The sequence below is a fragment of the Pongo pygmaeus genome, chromosome X (assembly GCF_028885625.2).
Source record: "Pongo pygmaeus isolate AG05252 chromosome X, NHGRI_mPonPyg2-v2.0_pri, whole genome shotgun sequence".
Taxonomy (NCBI): Eukaryota; Metazoa; Chordata; class Mammalia; order Primates; family Hominidae; genus Pongo; species Pongo pygmaeus.
The window spans coordinates 91,527,668-91,549,913 of NC_072396.2; the positions used below are offsets into that span (position 1 = coordinate 91,527,668).

General features: G+C 38.5%; 1 protein-coding gene across 1 annotated transcript; it reads right to left on the reverse strand.

Annotated features, from left to right (window-relative positions):
- Nucleotides 1–19,487: 19,487 nt before the first annotated feature.
- LOC129024595 (small ribosomal subunit protein uS2-like) lies at nucleotides 19,488–20,438 on the reverse strand. Its single transcript, XM_054471744.2, has one exon. It carries the CDS (start codon nucleotides 20,357–20,359, stop codon nucleotides 19,508–19,510), a length of 852 nt encoding a protein of 283 aa, XP_054327719.1. The 5' UTR covers nucleotides 20,360–20,438; the 3' UTR covers nucleotides 19,488–19,507.
- Nucleotides 20,439–22,246: the final 1,808 nt, after the last annotated feature.

A 22,246-nucleotide genomic window follows, 5' to 3' on the forward strand; every position in this document is an offset into this window, starting at 1 on the left:
ATTGTAAAGACACATACACACATATGTTCATTGCAGAACTATTCACAATAGCGAAGACATGGAATCAACCTAAGTGCCCATCAGTGATAAACTGGATAAAAAAAATGTGGTACATATACCGATGCAGCCATGAAATGAACAAGACCATGTCCTTTTCAGGGACATTAATGGAGCTGGAGGCTATTATCCTTAGCAAACTAATTCAGGAACAGAACACCAAATACTACATGTTCTCACTTATAAGTAGGAGGTAAATTATGAGAACTCATGAACACAAAGAAAGGAACAACAGACATTGGGATCTATTTGAGGGTGGAGTGTGGGAGTAAGGAGAGGAGCAGAAAAAAATAACTATTGGGTACTAGGCTTAGTAGCTGGGTGACAAAATAATCTGTACAACAAATCTCCATGACACAAAGTTTATCCATATAACAAACCTGCACATGTACCCCAAACTTAAAACAAAAGTTAAATTTTTAAAAATTGCAATCAAGTTTCTAACACATGAACTTTGTGGGATACATTCAAACTATAGCATTCCACCCCTGGCTCCCAAAATACATGTCCTTCTCATATACAAAAAGTATACTCATTCCATCCCAACAAGTCCAAAATACTTTTTGAAAGCACCAACTCAAAAGTCTAAAGTTTCAGAATAATCCCATTTGAATTCATGCCAAGCACCCTGGTCACACTGGGAGTGCTGGGCACTTGAAGCCTTGGGCAGCCCTGCCCCTATTGTTTTTCTGAGCTCGGTCCACCCATAAACTTTCAAAACTTGGAGTCTCATGCCTGCAGCTTTCCCAGGCTGGAGGGCTGGAGTTGCACACTGGTGGCGCTACAATTCTGGGTCTTTGGGATGGCCCATTCCCATGACTTCCCTGGTCCATGATAGTAGGGGCTCTCTGCAGTGGTCTTTGCCACTGTAACATGTATGCTGCAGAGAGTAAGGGATCTTTGCAGCAACTACACCCCTACGGCAAGTCTTTGCCTGGGCCCCCTGACCCCCCAGGCTATCTGCAACAACCTTTGAAATCTTGGTGGAGATAGCCATGCCCTAAAAGCTCTTGCATTTTGCAAGACTGTAGAATTACTATCCAAAATTGTAGAGATGCTCTGGGGGAGAAAACAGTATAGTATAGTATGTGCAAGTAATTCAAAGAATCTGGTCTGTTAGCCACTAGAAGATGATATTGTAACAATATTTACAGTCATTAGGATAGGCCAAACAAGGCTATGTTTTCTGGTTTTTTGTTTTGAGATGGAGTCTCGCTCTGTCACCCAGGCTGGAGTGCAGTGGCGCAATCTCAGCTGTCTGTAACCTCCATCTCTGGGGTTCAAATCATTCTCCTGCCTCAGCCTCCTGAGTAGCTGGGATTACAAGTGCATGCCACCACGCCCGGCTAATTTTTGTATGTTTAGTAGAGATGGGAGTTTGCCATGTTGGCCAGGCTGCTCTTGAACTCCTGACCTCAGGAGATCTGCCTGCCTTGGCCTCCCAAAGTGTTGGGACTACAGGTGTGGGCCACCGCGCCTGGCCCAAGGCTATGTTAATAAAAAAAAGAAAAAATAAATAAGTTAAAACCTAGCTGGCTTAGAATATTAAATATTTACTTCTCACTCATGTAAGTCGAATAACTGAGAGGCTGCTAAGGATTACTGCTTTTGTCTTCCAGAGAAGTGGTTTAGCCACACCTGAGCCCATTTAAGACACAGCTTAGGTAGCCAAGGGACACTGTACTGGAATGTAAGGAGCAGAGTCCCAAGGTGGCTCTGGGCAGTGAACCTGTGGAGGATGCTCCAGGCCCATCCTCCCAAACCATTCTTTTCTTCTAGAACTTTGGGCCTGTGATGGGAGGAGAAGCATCAAAGATCTTTGAAATGCCTTCAGGATCTTTCTCCCATTGTTTTGCTAAATAACACCTGGCTTCTTTCTATTCATGTTAATCTCTTTAGCAAAGGGTTTGGTTCCTTGTCCACACCCTGAATATTCTCTTTCAAATATACTTTTTCACTTTTTACACGACCAGACTGTGAATTTTCCAAATCTTTCTGTTCTGCTTCCTACTTAATTATAAATGACATCTTTAAGTTATTCCTTTTGCCTCACATCTCACTGTATGTGGTTAAAGGTAGTCACATAGCTGCCTTAATGCTTCACTGCTTATATATTTCTTCTGGCAGATATTCTAGTTCATCACGGTTACATTCTGTATTCCACAAAGGACACGAACACAATTCAACCAAAGTCTTTGCTACTGTATAACAAGGATGGCCTTTACTTTAGTTTCCAATACTTTGTTCCTCATTTTCATATGAGACCTCTTTAGAATGGCCTTCATTGGCTATATTTCTACCAGATTTCTGGTCAAAATCACGTAAGTAATCTCTAAGAAGTTCCAGACTTTTCCTACACCTCCTCTCTTCTTCTGAACCCTAACTAAAATTGCCTTTAATGCTTCATTCATGGTAATGAGAGGAGGTGCCAGCTGGGCTCCCTGGGTTGAGTAGGGGCTCAGAAAGCTGTGAAACTCACTCATTTCCTGCATCAGGACTTCCTTTGGTCCTGCATGAATAATACTGAAGATATGTGCTTAAAATATTCCTAACATCAGAATTTGTGCATGTGTTTTCTTCCCCAAGAAAGCTATAAACAGCGAAACTTCGGCTGTAAGCTTCCCTGTGTCCTCTCTCCCTCTCTCCCTTTCCCAACCCCTGAAACTAAAAGAAATGTTAAAAGCCCATTTTTCTGTGACCAGCAGACCTTATCTATGCTCCCAATTCCAATTCCTTGTAAACACAATTTGTAAAATCCTGTGAGATCCTGTCTCCTTCGCCTTGCCGCTGCAAGATTCATTCTCAGTAAACTATCGCAAGAACAAAAACCAAACACCGCATATTCTCACTCATAGGTGGGAATTGAACAATGAGAACACATGGACACAGGAAGGGGAACATCATACTTTGGGGACTGTTGTGGGGTGGGGGGAGGGGGGAGGGATAGCATTGGGAGATATACCTAATGCTAGATGACGAGTTGGTGGGTGCAGCGCACCAGCATGGCACATGTATACATATGTAACTTACCTGCACGTTGTGCACATGTACCATAGAGCCTAAAGTATAATAATAATAATAATAATAATAATAATAATAATAATAAATAAAATAAAATAAAATAAAATTTAAAAAAATAAATAAATAAAGTAGATAAAACTTAAGTTGCAATTCCGGTTTTCCTTAAGATCTGAGACATGTTAATTGTCTTTGTTTCTCGCTCTGGTAACATCTTCCCACTGCACGTTATTTCCCGCCTTAAAGAGCTTAAAAGGTGATCAAAAAATCTAACACTGGCTACCCGCTCAGGACTCCTTCCATGCTGTGGAAGCTTTGTACTGTCACTCTGCTCAATAAAACTACAGCTTTTTTCTCTCAGTCCAATCCGTGTCTGTCTGTCACCGCGGGCTGCCACCACATATCTTTGGCACGGCTAAGGCAAGAACCTTTGGAGTTAGAGTAATACAGATTTTTCTTGACTACTTCTCCAAATTCTTTCAAAATCTACCCATTATCCAATTTGAAAGTCACTTCCACGTTTTCAGGTATTTGTTATAGCAACAGCCCCACTTTTGAGTACCAGTTTTCTGTCTTAGTCCATTTTCTGCTGCCAGAATAGAATACCAGAGACTAGATAATTTATAAAGAACAGAAGTTTATTTGGATCACAGTACAGGAGGTAGAGAAGTTCAAAACCATGGCACCAACATCTGGCAAGGGTCACCACATAGGGGAAAGGTGGAAAGTGGATGTGAGCTCATGAGACAAGAGAGAAAAATCTGGCTGAACTCATTTTTTTTATTAGGAACTCACTCCCACAGTAATTAACTCACTCCCAAGATAAAGACATTTATCCATTCCCCTCATGGCCTAATTGTCCCTTAAAAGCATCACTTCTTAATATTGTTACAATAGCAATTCAGCTTCTAACACTCTAGGGAACATTCCAACATTCTAGGGAACATATTCACAATATAGCAGAACCAGTCACATGACAACCATCAATAACTGGTAAGAAGCAAGATAGAATGAATGGTCTTCTTATTAGTTTGGGAAACAAATGAGAACTAGGTATGAGTAAGCACTAGGGCTTTCTACAGTTGTCCAGTGGTCTGTAAGTCAACATATCTTAAATTATTATTATGGGTCAACATTGAAGCCCACATACAAAAATAAATCAATGTAATACACTACATTAATACATAAACAGATAAAACACATAATCATTTCAGTAGATTCAGAGAAAGAATTTGACAGAATTCAGCATAGTTTTATATGATTAAAAAAACTAAATGAAATAGAAACAGAAGGCCTATGTGAGCCAATTTAAATTTTATTGGATATCATCCCTAATGATGAATGAAACATAACATTTCATATCACACAGTTGCGTAATAATAGAGGTCAAAAAGTACTGGCAGGACAAAAAGATTTTCTGTTTAATCAAGAGATTTTGAGAGATGCTTCAGTGATGAAATGAAACAAATTTAAAAAGAGAACAACTTTGGTATATAATTAGAAGTCAGAAATCTAAATATCAGATTTAATACTGTCAGGCCTCTGAGCCCAAGCCTGCACGTATACATCCAGATGGCCCGAAGCAAGTGAAGAATCACAAAAGAAGTGAAAATGGCCAGTTCCTGCCTTAACTGATGACATTACCTTGTGAAATTCCTTCTCCTGGCTCAGACGCTCCGCCACTGAGCGCCTTGTAACCCCCACCCCTGCCCGAAAGACAACAACCCCCTTTGACTGTAATTTTGCACTACCCACCCAAATCCTATAAAACGGCCCCACCCCTATCTCCCTTCGCTGACTCTCTTTTCGGACTCAGCCTGCCTGCACCCAGGTGATTAAAAAGCTTTATTGCTCACACAAAGCCTGTTTGGTGGTCTTTTCACACGGAAGCGTGTGAAAAATACTGTAAGTTTATTATCTAGGCATGTTTGAATCTCTGGAATGTTGGGTAAAAAAATGTTCACTAAAATGAGCCCCTTTCAAAGTCACATGTATTAAATGAGACAATGTAAGGATATTCAGTGTTAAAAAAGCAGCCCTCATGGATGAAGCTGGAAACCATCGTTCTGAGCAAACTATCGCAAGGACAGAAAACCAAACACCGCATGTTCTCACTCATAGGTGGGAATTGAACAATGAGAACACTTGGACACAGGGTGGGGAACACCACACACTGGGGCCTGTCATGGGGTGGGGGGAGTGGGGAGGGATAGCATTAGGAGATATACCTAATGTAAATGACGAGTTAACGGGTGCAGCACACCAACATGGCACATGCATACATATGTAACAAACCTGCATGTGGTGCACACGTATCCTAGAACTTAAAGTATAATAATTAAAAAAAAATTGCTAAAAAAAAAAAAGAAAACAAAAAAGCAACACTCATGTGGCTGGGCATGGTGGCTCATGCCTGTAATCCCAGCACTTTGGGAAGCCAAGGGGGTTGGGTCACTTGAGGTCAGGAGTTCGAGACCAGCCTGGCCAAAAAGTACAATAATTAGCTGGGCATGGTGGCAGGCGCCTGTAATCCCAGCTACTTTGGAGGCTGAGGCAGGAGAATCACTTGAACCTGGGAGGTGAAGGTTGCAGTGAGCCAAGATTATGCCACTGCAGTTCAACTTGGGCGACAGACCAAGACTGCATCTCCAAAAAAAGAAAAAAATAAAAAGAAAAAAAAGCAGCACTCTTTTGGTCATATCAGCTTCTCATCACTTGCTTTTTGTATTGTGTTTCATGGAAACAGTCATGCTCATTTATTTGTGTATTACAATGGCAGAATTGAGTAGTTGCAACAGAGATTGTGGTCCATAAAGCATAAAATATTTACTGTTTGGTTTCTTACAGAAAAAACAGTTTGCCGATATCTGTGGTAGGTTTTAGAAGTAATTTTAAAAAATTACCCTTTACCCCTTCTTTACTGCATCATAAGATGATCCCAGAAGAATCCACTGTTATGGTTCTCCTGTACAGTTAAAAAAAAAAAAAAAGCCATTTTTTTTGAACATGGAGTCATTTTCCCACTGCTTATTTTTGCCAGCCTTGTCGAAGATCAGATGGTGGTAGGTATGGCAGCATTATTTCTAGATTTTCTACTCTGTTTCATTATTCTGTGTGTTTGTTTTGCACAAGTGCAATGCTGTTTTGGTTACTGTAGTCTTACAGTTTGAAGTTAGGTAGTGTGATGTCTCCTGCCTTATTCTTTTTGCTTAGGATTGCTTTAGCTATTCAGGCTGTTTTTGGTCTCAAATGAATTTTAGAACAGTTTTTTTTCTAACTCTGTGAAAAATAATGTTGCTAGTTGGAAAGGAATAACATTGAATTTGTACATTGCTTTGGGCAGTATGGCCATATTTAAGATATTGATTCTTCCAATCCATGAGCATGTAACGTTTTTCCATATATATGTTTTATGTTTGATTTCTTTTTTTTTTTTTTTTGAGATGGAGTCTTGCTCTGTCGCCCAGGCTGGAGTGCAGTGGTGCGATCTCAGCTCACTGCAAGCTCCACCTCCCAGGTTCACGCCATTCTCCTGCCTCAGCCTCCCGAGTAGCTGGGACTACAGGTGCCCGCCACCACGCCTGGCTAATTTTTTTGTATTATTAGTAGAGACGAGGTTTCACCGTGTTAGCCAGGATGGTCTCAGTCTCCTGACCTCGTGATCCGCCCGCCTCGGCCTCCCAAAGTGCTGGGATTACAGTCATGAGACACCGCGCCCAGCCATTGTCTGATTTCTTTCAGCAGTGTTTTGTAGTTCTTTTTGTAGAGATCTTTCATCTCCTTGGTTAGCTGTATTACTAGGTATTTCATATTCTTCGTGGCTATTGTAAGTGGGATTGTGTTTTTAATTTCTCTGTCAGCCTGGACATTGTTCATATATAGAAATGCTACTGATTTTTGTACATTGATTTTGTATCCAAAAATTTTATGAAAGTAGTTTATCAGTTCTAGGAGGCTTTTAGCAGAGTCTTTCTGATTTTCTAGGTATAAAATCATATTATCAGTGAAGAAAGATAGTTTGGCTTCTTCTTTTTCTATTTGCCTGGATTTTATTTCTTTCTCTTGCCCAAATGCTCTGGCTAGGACTTTCAGTATTATGTTGAATAGGAGTGGTGAAAGTGGGCATCCTTGTCTTGTTCAAGTTCTCAAAGGGAATAGTTCCAGCTTTTGCCCATTCATTATGATGTTGGCTGTGGCTTTGTCACAGATGGCTATTATTATTTTGAGGTATGTTCCTTCTATGCCTAGTCTGTTGAGGATTTTTATAGTGATGGTGCTGGAATAACTGGCTAGCCATATGTAGAAGACTGAAGCTGGACCCCTACTGTCAGGCCTCTGAGACCAAGCTAAGCCATCATAACCCCTGTGACCTGCATGTATACATCCAGATGGCCTGGAGTGACTGAAGAACCACAAAAGATGACATTCCACCATTGTGATTTGTTCCTGCCCCACCCCAACTAATCAATCGATCTTGTGACGTTCCTCCCCTGGACAATGAGTCTCATGATCTCCCCACCCTGAGCCTTGTGACTCCCGCCCCTGCCTGCAAGAGAACAACCCCCGTTAACTGTAATTTTCCACTACCTACCCAAATCCTATAAAACTGCCCCACTCCTATCTCCCTTTGCTGACTCTCTTTTCAGACTCAGCCCACTTGTACCCAAGTGAAATAAACAGCCTTGTTGCTCACACAAAGCCTGCCGGTAGTCTCTTCACATGGACACACGTGACACCTACCTTTCATCATATACAAAAATTAACTCACAATGGATCAAACATTTAAAAGTGAGACCTCAAACTATAAAAAATCTAGAAGACACAACATGGAAATTACTCTTCTCAACATCGGCCTTGGCAAATAATTGTTGGCAAAATCTCCAAAAAATATTGCAGCACAAACCAACTTAGACAAGTGTGAACTAAATAAACTAAAAAGCTTCTGCACAGGAAAATAAACTATCAACATAGTAAACAGACAACTTACCGAATGGGAGAAAATATTCACAAACTATGCACCTGACTAAGGCCTAATATCCAGAAACTATGGGGAGCTTAAACAAATCAACATGCAAAAAACAAATAACCCCTTTAAAAAATGAGCAAAGGACATATCCATGAACAGACACTTCTCAAAAGAAGACGTATAAGTGGCCACCATACATATGCAAATCAAAACCACCATGAGATACCATGTCACACCAGTCAGAATGGCTATTACTAAAAAGTCAAAAAAACAACAGATGCTGGTGAGGCTGCAGAGGAAAGGGAACACTTATGCACTGCTGGTGGGAATATAAATTAGTTCAGCCACTGTGGAAAGCAGTCTGAAAATTTCTCAAAGAACTTAAAACAGAGCTACCATTTGACCTAGCAACCCCATTACTGGGCATATGCCTAAAGAAAAACAAATCATTCTACCAAAAAGACATACACACTCGTTTTGTTCATCACTATGGTATTCACAATAGCAAAGACCTGAAATCAATCCAGGCGCCCAGCAATAGAAGATTGGATGAAGAAAATGTTGCATATATATACCATGGAATACTATGCAGATGTAAAAAAGAATAGATTCATGTCCTTTGCAGCAACATGGATGCAGTTGGAGGCCATAATCCTAAGCTAATCACTGCAGAAACAGAAAACTAAATGCCACACGTTCTCACTTATAAGTGGGAGCTAAACATTGAGCACACATGGACATAAACATGGGAACAATAGATACTGCAGACTACTAGAGGAAAAAGGAAGGAGCATAGGTTGAAAAGATACCTATTGGGTACTGTGCTTACTACCTGGGTGACAGAGTCCCAACTCAGCATCACACAGTTTTCCCGTGTAACAAACCAACATATGTACTTCTGTATCCAAAATAAAAGTTGAAATTTAAAAAGGAAGTCATTTTTTTCTAGGATGGTGTGATTTTATGGCTTACTATTCAATGGTAGAAGATGGACATGACTTAGAGAAAATAAGAAAAAATATTCCATCCTTCTTTTAGTCACCAGGAATACTGCTATAAAAACAAAGTCAGTAAAAGCATGAGAGCGTGGGTCTTCATTTTTTCTCTGTGAAACAGGAGTGGGAGTTTAGAGAGAACAGACAGTATATTGTTACCTTTCTGAGAAGTTAAGCTGTAAACATTCTTTGTTGCTATTTGTGAAACATACTTTTACAGAACTAAAGTCTAAGGGGAGCAGGTGGAAAGTAATTTATTTAAATAATGAATACACAGAACTTGAAGTTATTTTTTAAGTTGTGAAAAGAATAGACTGAGAAGAAAAATCAAATTGGTTTACATTTTGGAATCGATATTTCTTGATGACACAGGAGGCATCCTTGACCCACAGTCATAGGCTTGTGATTTCTGTTATTTTTCACAGTTGTTAAATAAATAAAGAACTTGAGCAAGTTAAGTGTCTGTAAGGGGTTGCATTTACTACCTGTAACCTATGGTTTCATCTTTGGTTTTTCAGTAGTAGCAGAGGGACAACAAACCAGGCTTGAGATGTAGAGGACCTATGATCGAGATGATTTGTTTGAGAGCCCAAACTAATTAACTTTAAACAATTAAAATCAAAGTATTATTTAGGTTAAGGACCTGCAAATTCAAATGCTTTCATAGCCCATATAGGTAACATAAATATGTGAATGGCACCGTATATAAACAAAATTGAATTATAGCGCTTTGGGATTGAGATTACAAGCTTCTTTGAAGGCTTTCAAATTCAATTTAAAATGTTTTCTAAGCTGAACAAAACAAGTTGCCAGCCAGATTTGACTTTCCTTTGTTGTTCACTATCAAATTTTGAAAAAAAAAAAAACTTAAATAAGAAGTCTTCTGGCTTTTCAGGGAAATCCCTGATGTGTGATGGCTTGACTTATGATTTTTCAACTTTGGAAAGTGATACGCATTCAGTACTCTCCTTAATTTTTGATGGGTTACTTCTGGATAGAACCATCAGAAATCAAGGAGCATCTGTATATCATTATAATAAAATAATAAATACACATTTGCAGTAGCCAAAATTACCCAAGATATCACTTTTTATACCAATGTTCTTGGGAAACTAAGTTAGTAATCAGAGCAAAAGTAGTTATTGCTATAATCCCAGCTACTCGGGAGGCTTAGGCAGGAGAATCGCTTGAACCCGGGAGGTGGAGATTGCAGTGAGCTGAGATTGTGCCATTGCACTCCAGCCTGGGCAAGACAGCAAGACTCTGTCTCAAGAAAAAAAAGCAGCTATTGCTTGTGAGGGATATGTTACTCTAGCTGTAGTTCATCTTTTAATAACTGAACTACTTTTGCCTACCAGCCACAATGTCTCTTCAATGGACCCTACTGTTATACAATCACTAATTCTTATTATTTAGCTCTCGTTTTTCTAGGTTTCATATAAGTTATTGAGCTTTTGCTATGCATTCTGTCAGCAGAAGATAAAATAATTTAATTATATTTTATTGATTATATAAAACATGTATAGTTATATATATACAATTTTGTATGTAGAAATGTATTATTTAGTTTATATATATTTCATTATTTAGTTATATTAAGGACTTGAACATACTTTCTTATCATTTTGATTAAATTTTATACCATTCCAACTTTCTTAGCAATACATTTGAATTATGATAATTTCTTCTTCCATTTTGTGTTGTTATGACAGAATATCTGAGACTGGGTAATTTACAAAAATCAAGAGGTTTTTTTTGGTTCATGACTGTGGTGGATGGAAAATCCAGGATTGCACAGATGCATCTGGCAAGGGCCTCAGGCTGCTTCCACTCATAGCAGAAAATGGAAGGGTAGCCAGCATGTGTAAAGAGATCACATGGTGAAAGAGGAAGCAAGAGAAGAAATCATGGAAGTCAGATTATTTTTAAAAACCCACTTTCTTGGTATTTAATCCATTCCAGGGAGAGAAAAAACTGATTCATCGCCAAAAGAGGGCAATAACCTATTTGTGAAGAATGTGCCCCCATGACAAAAACACCTCCCACTATACTCCACCTCCCAACACTGCCAAGTGTGTGATCAAATTTCAATATGAGTTTATCCAAGCCCTAGCAAACAACTATTAAAGATGAAAACCCATGCAGCTATTAATCAGAATGGCAGGAAAAAAAAATGTCTACAGTGGAGAATGAGAGATGCTTTGACCTGACACTAAAGGAAAGTGATTGAGGATATCTAAGAGACTCTAGAGAGGAAAGATGAGGACTGCCAATTAAAATGAATGTTTCCAATATCCCCAACAAGAGATGAGACTACAAGTGAGATGCAGGTTGAAAGGAGGCTAGAGAGAGACTGGTTTACCTGTGGATCCAGACAGGTGAGAAGATGAACTAAAACACCTGTAAGAGTAGATCCTGGCCAGCAGAGATAAAAGCTTTGTTATCTTGGGTAAGTAAGTGGTTATTCTGTGTGTCTATAAAACTCATTGCATGCTCAGGATGTGAGTATTGGGGATGGAGGAGTAACAGGTTTTTACTTAAGATGTGGCCTGCATTGGCACTCCAAGGAAGCTAGAAGACCACAGGGAGGATGTAGGGAGAAGGATGGTAATTAACAGCAACATTGCAAAAATACTCCTGCAGAAAGTTGAGACAGAATATATCACCTAATCTTTTGGCTTTAGATCATACCGAAAACCAGCAACATTTTAATATTACGTTTAGAAACAAAATGATGTAGCTGCATTAAAATAATGTTCCTATGTGTTAATTTTTCTGTGTAAGAAATTATTCCAAATTTAGCATCTTAAAAATTAACACCTTTGTGTTACTTTCTCTGTGTAAGAAATTATCCCAAATTTGGCAACTTAAAAATTAATGCTTATTACAACAAACAGTTTTGGAGGGTCAGGAAATACAAGAGTTGCTTCCTTGGGTGGTTCTAGTTCATGGTCTCTCATAAGGTTACGATCAAGCTGTAGGCTGTGGATTAAATCATCTTAAGGTTTGAAGTGCAAACCCATCCTGATGTTTCACAGAATACCCAGGCAATGTGTCAATGATTGTCAATGATTTATTTGCTGTGAAGTAAATAGGCTTCCGAATATTGAAATTTCCTAGAAATCATCTGTGTTCATTTGTAGTCCTTATGGGTTATGTTAGGCATATATTATTCCTGGCATTTTTTGCTAATTATAGTTCCTGATTTGACTGCATAAGAGAATCAGCTCCATACTTTATATAAGTCTTGAGAAAGGGAATTGTGGTATTGGGATACTATACCAACTCCTGAATATATCTTAATATAATGGAAAGATATAGAGTCAAAGAGACCTGAGTTTAAATCCAGACTCTGCACATACTAGCTGAGTGATATTGAGAAAGTCACTTTAACCTTTTAGAACTTATTTCTTCATCAACAGAATGGAGGAAATAATGGTAGTTAGTTCAGTTTCAGATCTATGGTGGTAATCATATTAAGCAAAGAATACACACACACACAAAATATATATATATCATATATACATATATAATATACATATGATATATACATACGATATATATATCATATATAACCTAGCCCTACAAAGTGCTCAATAAATGGTAATTATTTTTATGATAGTTTTATGTACATATATATATATATATATATATATATATTCCAGCCTAATAGCTTAACATGAAAGAAACATGGGCGTTAAAGTAAAAAAATAAAATCAAATAAAAACTGGATTTGTGTCTTGGCTGGAATCATCATTTATTAGCTGAGTGATCTTAACAGTTTTTTATCTTCTCAAAGCTTCAATTTTTTCATCAGTAATGTTTGACTTTAATAATAATATCTACCTCAAAGGGTCATATGCCCTAACATCTACTAAATTAGAAAGAAAAGTTGGCAGTGCCACAACTACTATTGCCAAATAATTTCACTGATACTACCTTTCCTCACCTTAACTAGCATCTACTCTCCACAACTTGGCAATCTTGATCTTTTCTCAGGATTGCCATGGAAGGAACACAGATGAACACACACACACACACACACACACACACACACACACTGATCCTTATAGCACCTTAAGGCACAGCGGAAGTTAGAGAGCAAGCTCTTTCAGCTTATAATTCTTATCAGAAACTTCGTGGTGCGTTTATGATGCCTTCAGACCACAAGCCTATACTCCTGAGCTGAGAACATCGGGGAAAATCATCAGTAGACACCCTATTAGTGGAATTCATTAGACTTCATTCTCCCATTCACATCGCCAATACTGCTGTTCTCACCTAAATTACCTGACCCTGCCCTCTGATTCCTGGCTTAGCACAGCTGCAGTAAACATCCCTTTCCCTGCGGACAACCACTGTATAATGACCTCTGTCAATGGGACTCAATAAGGTTTGGATAAAGGCCTGAGGCCTCCCTGATTCCAACCAGAACATCATTGGAATATTTACCCACCAAGTCCACTGCTGAAGATACAACAATACTAACCTGAATGAAGGAAATACATAAAATAGGAAGAAATACAAATGGCCATGTGCCTGCCATGTTTCCCTCGGGTATGAGCATTGTTTTCTATTAAGTTCTGTGAGGAATGTTAATTCAGAAATATTTATTTCATACCAAGAATCCAGGTGATGCTGATGCATACAAAAAGTTGAGAGAAACTGGTTTTGTCACATTCTCTGTAATATCAGATTTTCTCAGTAGATGGTGTTGTCAAACAATTTTTCTCCATTTCTGTCATCATATTAGTAGTTTTTCATCAGCATCAAACAAAGTAGCAAATTTTTTCTCTCCATACTCTTCTCACTGTTTGGTAAGTTTGCATTTTCTTAGCTTCATGTGTTCTATTTTCTCAAGACACACACACACACACACACACACACACACACACACACACACAAAGTATACAATGGAGTAGTCCAAAATTAAGAGAATAAGTTACTAGACCAGAATTGGCTACCATTTCCTATAAAGGGCAAGATAGGAAATATGTTGCATTTTACCAAACATAATCTCTATTGCAACTACGTAACTCAGCCAAATAGCATGCAAACAACCCTACAGAATATGTAAAAAAAAAAAAAACGTGTAGAGCTGTTTCAAAAAATTTTAGTTATGGGCACTAAAATTTAAATTTCAAGTAATTTTTTTTTTTTGACACAGAGTCTCGCTCTGTTGCTCAGGCTGGAGTACAGTGGTGCTATCTCAGCTCACCGCAAACTCCACATCCCAGGTTCAAGCAATTCTTATGTCTCAGCCTCCCGAGTAGCTGGGATTACTGGCGATGCCACCATATCCAACTAACTTTTGTATTTTTAGTAGAGACAGAGTTTTGCCATGTTGGCCAGGCTGGTATGAAACTCCTGGCCTCAAGTGATCTGCCTGCCTTGGCCTCCCGAAGTGCTGGGATTACAGGCATAAGCCACAGTGCCTGGCCCAATTTCAATTAATTCTTAGATATCACAAAATAGTTTTCTTCTTTTGATTGTCTTTTAACCGCTTAAAAATGTAAAAACCATTCATAGCTCACAGGCTATATAAAAACAGAGAGTGACCTACATTTGGCCTGCTGTCTGTGGGCTGTAATTTGATGACCCTTGGTCTATATATTTATATTTGTTGAAACCAAAGTTACTGTAGTTAAGAGCTTAGACTCTGATGTCTGGCAGTCTGGGAACAAGTGTTGGCTTGGGAATGTTAGTTCTCTAACTGTTTCAAGCTTTATTTTCTTTATCTCTATAATGGGAGTAATAATAGTAAAGGGCTTTTAGGGTTATTGAAATAATTATGAGTTGATTTGTGAAAAGAGCTCAGAATAGCATTGAACGTATGGAAAGCTGCCAGTAAATTATAACTATTGTTATAGGCTAAATCATTTTCTAGACATTTTCAACACATCACCTCACTTCAATTTCATAATAATGCTTTGTTAGCTTTGTAGGTATTATTATGTCTCCTTAAGAGACAAGGAAACCAAAACTCAAAGAGGTAAGTGATTTGCTCTAGGTTACATAGCCAGTAGGCAGTAGGCCTGAATTTGAAGTCACACTCAGGTTTTACCCCACGCTCATGCTTTGCCACTCTGCTTACCTTTTCCTTGAGCTCATTTGTGTAATGCTCTGGATAAAATCTGAAACTCTTTGTTAAATAGTGCTAGTCATAATTTTTGTTTCTTTTTGGGACAGATTCTCACCCTTATACCCAGGCTAGAGTGCAATGGTGTGATCATAGCTCACTGCAACCTTCAACTCTTGGGCTCTGGCGATCCTCCTGCCTCAGCCTCCCAAGTAGCCAATACTACAGGTGTGTGCAGCCATGCCTGGCTATTTTTTATATTTTTGTATAAATGAGGTCTCACTATATTGCCCAGGCTGGTCTCAAACTCCTGACCTCAAGTGGTCCTCCTGCCTTGGCCTCTCAAAGTGCTAGTATTACAGGCATGAGCCACTATACCCAGACAAAATTTATATTCTTAGGAGTTTCTGAGATTCACAATCAACATACTAATTTGTATTTTATACAAAATAGCTTGTGAAACTCAAAAAATATAGTTGTTATGATAGTTTTGTGTGTCAACTTGGCTAGGCTATGGTACCCAGTTGTTTAAACACTGATATAGGTGCTGCTGTGAAGGTATTTTGTAGATGTGTTAACATGTACAATCAGTTGAGTAAAGGAGATTACTTTGATTATATGGGTGAACATTATTCAGTCAGCTGAAAGGCCTTAAAAGAAAATAAGATTTTCCTGAGAAAAAAAAAAAGCAGCCTCAAAACTGCACCATTAGTTTCTAGTCTGTCAGCCTGCCCTACAAATTTCAGAATTAGAAGCTCCCAAAGGCATATAAGCCAATGTCTTTTCTTTAATTTTTAATTTTTGTGAGTACACACTAGGTGTCTATATCTATGGGGTACATAAGATGTTTGGATAAAGATGTAAAGTTTTAACACGTTAAAAAAAACTAGGTTTGTTTTCATTTGTACATATAACCAGGCTTTCTCTAGCTTCTCTATCTTAGGGGAAAATTTAGATGATAGCAACAATTGCAAAGCAGGATTTCTCTGGCTCTTCTCTCTTACTCTATAGTAGCATTTCTCAACTGGGGACAATTTTGCCTACTCAGCGGACGTTTGGCAATACGTGGAGACATTTTTGGTTGACACAGCTGATGAGTACAACTAGAATCTAGTAGGCAGATATCAGAGATGCTGCTAAATATTTTCATTGCAAAGGTTAACCCCCCACGAAAAAGCACTATTCATCCTAAAATGTCACACTTCCAAAATTGAGGAAAGCTTATCTATAGGAAACAGTCTCTTCAAAATCTTCTCAAATTTTTATTGTAGTTGCCAGGTAGGAACAGAAACCAGCTGTTTTTTATCCTAAATGCTCCATTTCACTTTGACTCCTTTTTTGCTGCCAGTGCTAATAGTAGTAACTATAGAATCATTGTCTAAGAAGTGCTCAACACTGGTGTTGGAGCTTGCTGTATGTAGAGATGCTATTTCTAATACACATTGTTGTTACCTGAGATGAGGCTACAGATGCCTAATATCTAGAATTCCAGTGTCTGTGTTGAAGATATCACCTATCATCATTGCTGTAACTGCTGAAACTATTGTTTCCAGTACCAGAGTCTTCTGACCTCTCATCATTCCTACTCTGCTCAAGGTTTTTTATTCTTTTTGTAAATTTTTTTTTATTTTAAATTTTTTTTGGTATATAGTAGGTGTATATATTTGTGGAGTACATGAGATATTTTGGAACAGGTATGCAAATGCGTAATAACCACTTCAAGGAAAATTGGATGCCCATCCCTTCAAGCATTTATCCTTTGTCTTATGAACAATCCAGTTATACTCTTTTAGTTATTTTAAAATGTACAACAAATTATTGTTGACTGTAGTCCCTGTTACCTGCTGTTTTTTCACAGCGTTCTCTTCCTGAGATGCAGGAAACAATTTAGTTGATATATACCATGTTGTACTCAAAGTTACTCTTTACTTTGAACCGGTCTATTTTTCTACAAACAGCTTAGGTTCCTCAACTACTTTTTCCTTAGAATGAATTATCTCCCAAGAGTACTTTAAGTCCCTAGTTTTAATCTATAATGCACACATATTATCAACTCTATAAATATGATAAGCTACACCCAAACCTTTCTGTGGACCACTTTTCCTCAGATAAAGATTTTCTGTTATATAAACAATTGATTGCTTCATTCAACTGCTATACACATATTTATTGAGCACAACTCATCATTCAAAAATTTTATTGAATAGTTAGCTAGGCAGTTGTTTGAGAAATGAAGATATAGCAGTGGCAAGGTAAGACAAGACCTTTTCCCCAATAGAGCTCACATTTTAGCTGGAAAAGAGAGGGAAAAAAATAAGCAAATAAGAGTATTCATCTGAAATAAACTAAAACAGTATAATGTGACTTGCAATATAGAGAGATGATTCTTTGTAATGGGTGCAGTCAGGGAAGACTTCTCTGGGTGTTAGTATTTAACCAGATATCTGAATGATGTGAAGTATCTAGAGAAAACAAATTTGAAGCAGGGTGAATAAGTGGAATCAAGAGACAGAAAAACAGTCAGTGTGACTGGAACATAGCAAGCAAGGGAGTGTGTGGTACAACGTGAGGTCAGTCTGGCAGTCTCCAGATCGTGTAGTTTCTACTAAGTTCTAAACATGGTGCTCTGTGCTAGGATATCTTTGTAAGCCAATTATATTATGGACCTCGCTCAAAGCATAGTTAAAAAGATATGCTAATCAAAATTCACAGAACTAAGTATATAATTGCAAAGTACTTTATGCTAAGTGCTATTAAGGAGATTACCTAATGTTATGAGAGTATATAAATAAAGTGTGAAACCTGATTTGATTAAAGAGAAGTTTCCCCAGACAATGATGATGAGCTGAGATGCATAGGATAAGTAGTTAGTAAGATAGAATGAAAGAAAGATTGGAATTATAGACAAAATAAGTTAACTTTTTCCACTTTTTAACAAGTAGTGAGGCAAGAAACAGATGTCCTTTTAATGAACTAAAGTTATTTTTCTCTTTTCACTTGGATGTACAAAATAAGAAGTTTAGATTAAGAAGAAACAAGTAGTTTAAGAGTAAAAGTACACTTTGATTAACAATACAATCATTAAACCTTAAAGGCCTCACTCCAGCTTTCTGGTGGTCATTGATTTCTCTTTCTGTGCTGCTGTCACAGCATGACATAGAAAAGAAGGATACACTTAGATCTGGTGAGGTGGGACCAATGTAAGCTGAGCAGCAATGTACTGCTGCTGTCTTCCAGGGGAAGTAGGTAAATAGTCATTTTGGGAAAGGCACTGTGTCATCAGCATCTAGAAAATTTTCTCAAGAGTCTGACCATTGTATTTTTCCTCAAATATATATTTTTTGAAATCTCTCCCTGGAGAGTGGCTTTGAACTCTAGCTTTGCTCAGATAGGGCTCCCATAAATTTGGTGGTAAATATTTATGTGTTTTTCATGATAATTCTTTATCCTGGTGGATGGCCAAATGCCTGTGCCTGATCGTAACCAGGTATCTTCCTCACAGAAAGAACATTTTTAAGCTGTCAGAAGCCTTTTTGATTCTTGTCTGACCTATGTCCAGTTTATTCCTACTAAGATAGCCACTCCACAGCAGAGTCCTGACCAGGAGGAGAATCAGGTGTGACACAGAGAAGGCAACTCAACAAAACACACAAGATAAGAGAAGCAGTGTATTACTTACAAATCCCAGAGAGAAGAAGGCAGCATGCCTCACAGGGAAAACAGGAAGTAGGGAAGCTGTCTGGGACACATTGGTTCAACCAACAGGTGGGGAGGAAGAGAGAGAGAAAAAGGAGCCTGTGGGCCAAAGACTTCATTGAGAACCAAGGTGTTACCCAAGCAAGTTTTCCATGTGGAGTTCTAATTGGTGGGTTATGAATAAGCAGGCATGAGTTCCATGGATTCCCACTGTGACTGAAAAGTGACCGCTATGGCTTATCTGCAAAGCCTATGTAGGATGTGGGGGTCAGTCAGGTAGTATCTAGCTGTCCCATAAAGATGTGGTCAGTAGGAGGTGATTGTATAAGAAAGATATATGGATAGATCTGCTTGAGGAACTGGGGGAGGCAGAGAACTGGGAACTATGTCAAGGATGACTAAGCCTTGCTTGTGGTATGAAAAAGCCAACCCTATATTCAAAGTAAATGTCAAGGCAACATAACTCTATTAGGATCTATTATACTGGCCTCATAAAAATTTTGACCAGTCAGACTATTCTAGCAACTTGGAGTTCTGGAAACGTTTTTCATGAAGTAAACAGAAAAGGAAAACAATGCTAAATGATGGCAATTCATATGTATAAACCAAGAAGTTATTTTATTTTATTTTAGAAACTGATGTTTATTTTCCATCAACCATTTTTCCATGCTGCTTAAGAGCCTATGCAAGAATAGCTTAAGACCAGTCAGTGGTTGCTTCTACCCATTCAGTGGCCTGAGCAGTGGGAGCTGCAGACCAGTCTTCCATGGCAGGCTGAGTGCTCCAGTCTTCAGTAGGGAACTGCTGAATAGGCACAGAGGGCACCTGTACACCTTCAGACCAGTCTGCAACCTCAGGCTGAGTAGCAGTGAACTCAGGAGCTGGAGCAGTCCATTCACCCTGAAATTCCTCCTTGATCACTGCCTTTTCAGCAGCAGCCTGCTCTTCTTCTTCAATCTCTTCAGGATCTCTGTAGAAGTAGAGATCAGGCATGACCTCCCATGGGTGTTCACGGGAAATGGTGCCACTCATGTGCAGAACTTCCCAAGCCAGCATCCACCACATCAAACCCACTGAGTGAGCTCCCTTGTTGTTGCATGGGATGGCAGTGTCCGCATAGCGCAGAGGAGAATCTGTGTTACACAGCGCAATGGTAGGTAGGTTAACATAAGATGCCTCCGTGAGAGGCTGGTGGTCAGCCCTGGGGTCAGTAACTACAAGAAGCCGTGGCTCCCGGAAGGCTGCCTGGATCTGGTTAGTGAAGGTTCCAGGAGTGAAGTGGCCAGCAATTGGAGTGGCTCCAATGGCAGCAGCAAACTTCAGCACGGCCCTCTGGCCAGTATTCCTGGAGGATATAACACTGACATCAACAGGGTTTTCAATGGCACAAGCTGCCAGCAGAAGCTTCTCCCAGGTCCTCTTCAGATTTATGATATAGATGCCATCACTTTTCCTTTTATAGATGTACTGCTCCATCTGGAAGTCAAGATTGGTGCCACCTAAGTGGGTTCCTGCTGCAAGGAACTTAAGGACATCCTCCTCCTTCATTTACAGGACATCAAGGGCTCCGGACATTGTGAAAGTTTCCCTTTAAGTTACGACGGGAACCCAGAACAATGCCGTATGGACCCCTCTGTAGGTAGTGGGGAAAGACCAAGAAGTAATTTTACAACATTAATGTGTGTATATATCGGTAAAATGTCAGCTGCAGGTAACGGAACAATTGACTGAGTGGCTTAAGCCAGAATTTAAAATGTATTGGGTAAGAAGAAATCAAGAGATAGATAATCCCTGGCTCGGTACAGTGCCAGAGTGGTCTTCTTAAAAATTGATGGTTATGATAGTCTTTTAAATACTTCCTTCTCTAAATGTTTAATGTCAAAGTTTAACTTTGTTTTAATTTTAATGTTTTGTTTAATTTTGATGTTGGTATTGATGTTTTCAAATGAGCAAAGTGCATGTAATCATCACCACCACCAATAAACTCTTATTGCTAATATTTGATTATGAAATAAGATAAATATTGACCTATTAGATAATTCTCAAATTCTGAGAGAAGTTAGAAAGAAGTTTGGAAACCTAAATGATCCCTTGTCAAAAATACACTTAAGCAGTACTCCTATAAATAACCAAATTTTGAATGCTCTCAAGTACAGATTAAAGTCAAAGTAGATAAAGCATTATGTTCTGGAATCTATAAATGGAGTTTTATGATTTTGCAAAAATTAAAAAATAAATTGAGATTCATCATATGGATGTAAAACATTTTCTACCAGTACTGTGAAGGCAAGAAAAATAGATTATCATAACAACATATGCATTGGGATTTTAAAAGCTCTTTCTGGAAGACCAAATTGAAATATTAAAAATATAATTTTGTATATATAGGATATCAGGTTCCATATTTTACAGTTCAGTCTCAGAAAATGTCCAATTAAGACCCTAAACAACAATTTGATGACTAATAATAAAATCTACTGTTTTTGAGCAGCTAGGGATTGCTCACTAATGGGTGACTAAGGGGCTACAATAAGTCCCTTACTCACCCCTTAGTGAGCAGTCCCTTATTTCAGAAAATATCTTGGGGCGGATAGCTATACTGTGTTTGCTTTTATGTTTGCCATTGCAGTTGAAATAATTTATGAGACCCTCAATTGGCTCCCAGAAACTGGAACTTTTCAAAGGGTTACAGTGGGAGAAGCAGTAACAGGAATTGATACTTCACCTAACGAAATATTTAACACTAATTGAGGATGAGGCAACATGGAGAGCTCTAGAAGAGTGTTTCCCAAAAAAATCGTTCACTGATAGATTCAGTCTGTTTTAAGTTATTGCTCAGACATTTCATTTTAACACATTAATACCAAATAAATTATTCTACAGGATCTATAATTTAGTAAGAATATATTTTATCATGATCTGTTCCTGAGCCCCAGGCTGAGATACATTGTCACCAGTGCTATTGAATCCATGTGGGCCAATTCTTGGGCCTACAGGCATCTTGCCTTGGTTCTGGTAGTGGTGGCTGTGGGTGTGTGAATGGGCAGGTCCTTGAGCTCCCGGGCAGAGGGCATCGGATGAGAGATGATGTTAGCAGTGGTGGTACAACCTTCTACCTTTCACACACATAAATTATAATTGCCTCATAAAATGCTGTGATATTCTATCAATGTAGAGAACATAGCTGTCAACATTTACAAATATTTACATGAAAAAATGTAATTGATTGAACTATAATCTGTCATGTGATAAAGATGGTGTCGAATAATATTTTGTAATCTTCTGCAGAGTGGCTTCAAGATGGTTGACCAAAAGCATCTGTTACTTATCTCCTCAAAATAATGAACAGATAATCATACTTCTAATAGATTATCGAAGAAAGCATATTGGAATTCAACAGCAAAGTGACAGAAAACACCTGAAGCAAGGAAGAAG

Coding starts and splice junctions, on each gene's coding strand:
- LOC129024595 (XM_054471744.2), bottom strand. CDS start 20,359: ATGAAGGAGGAGGATGTCCTTAAGTTCCTTGCAGCAGGAACCCACTTA.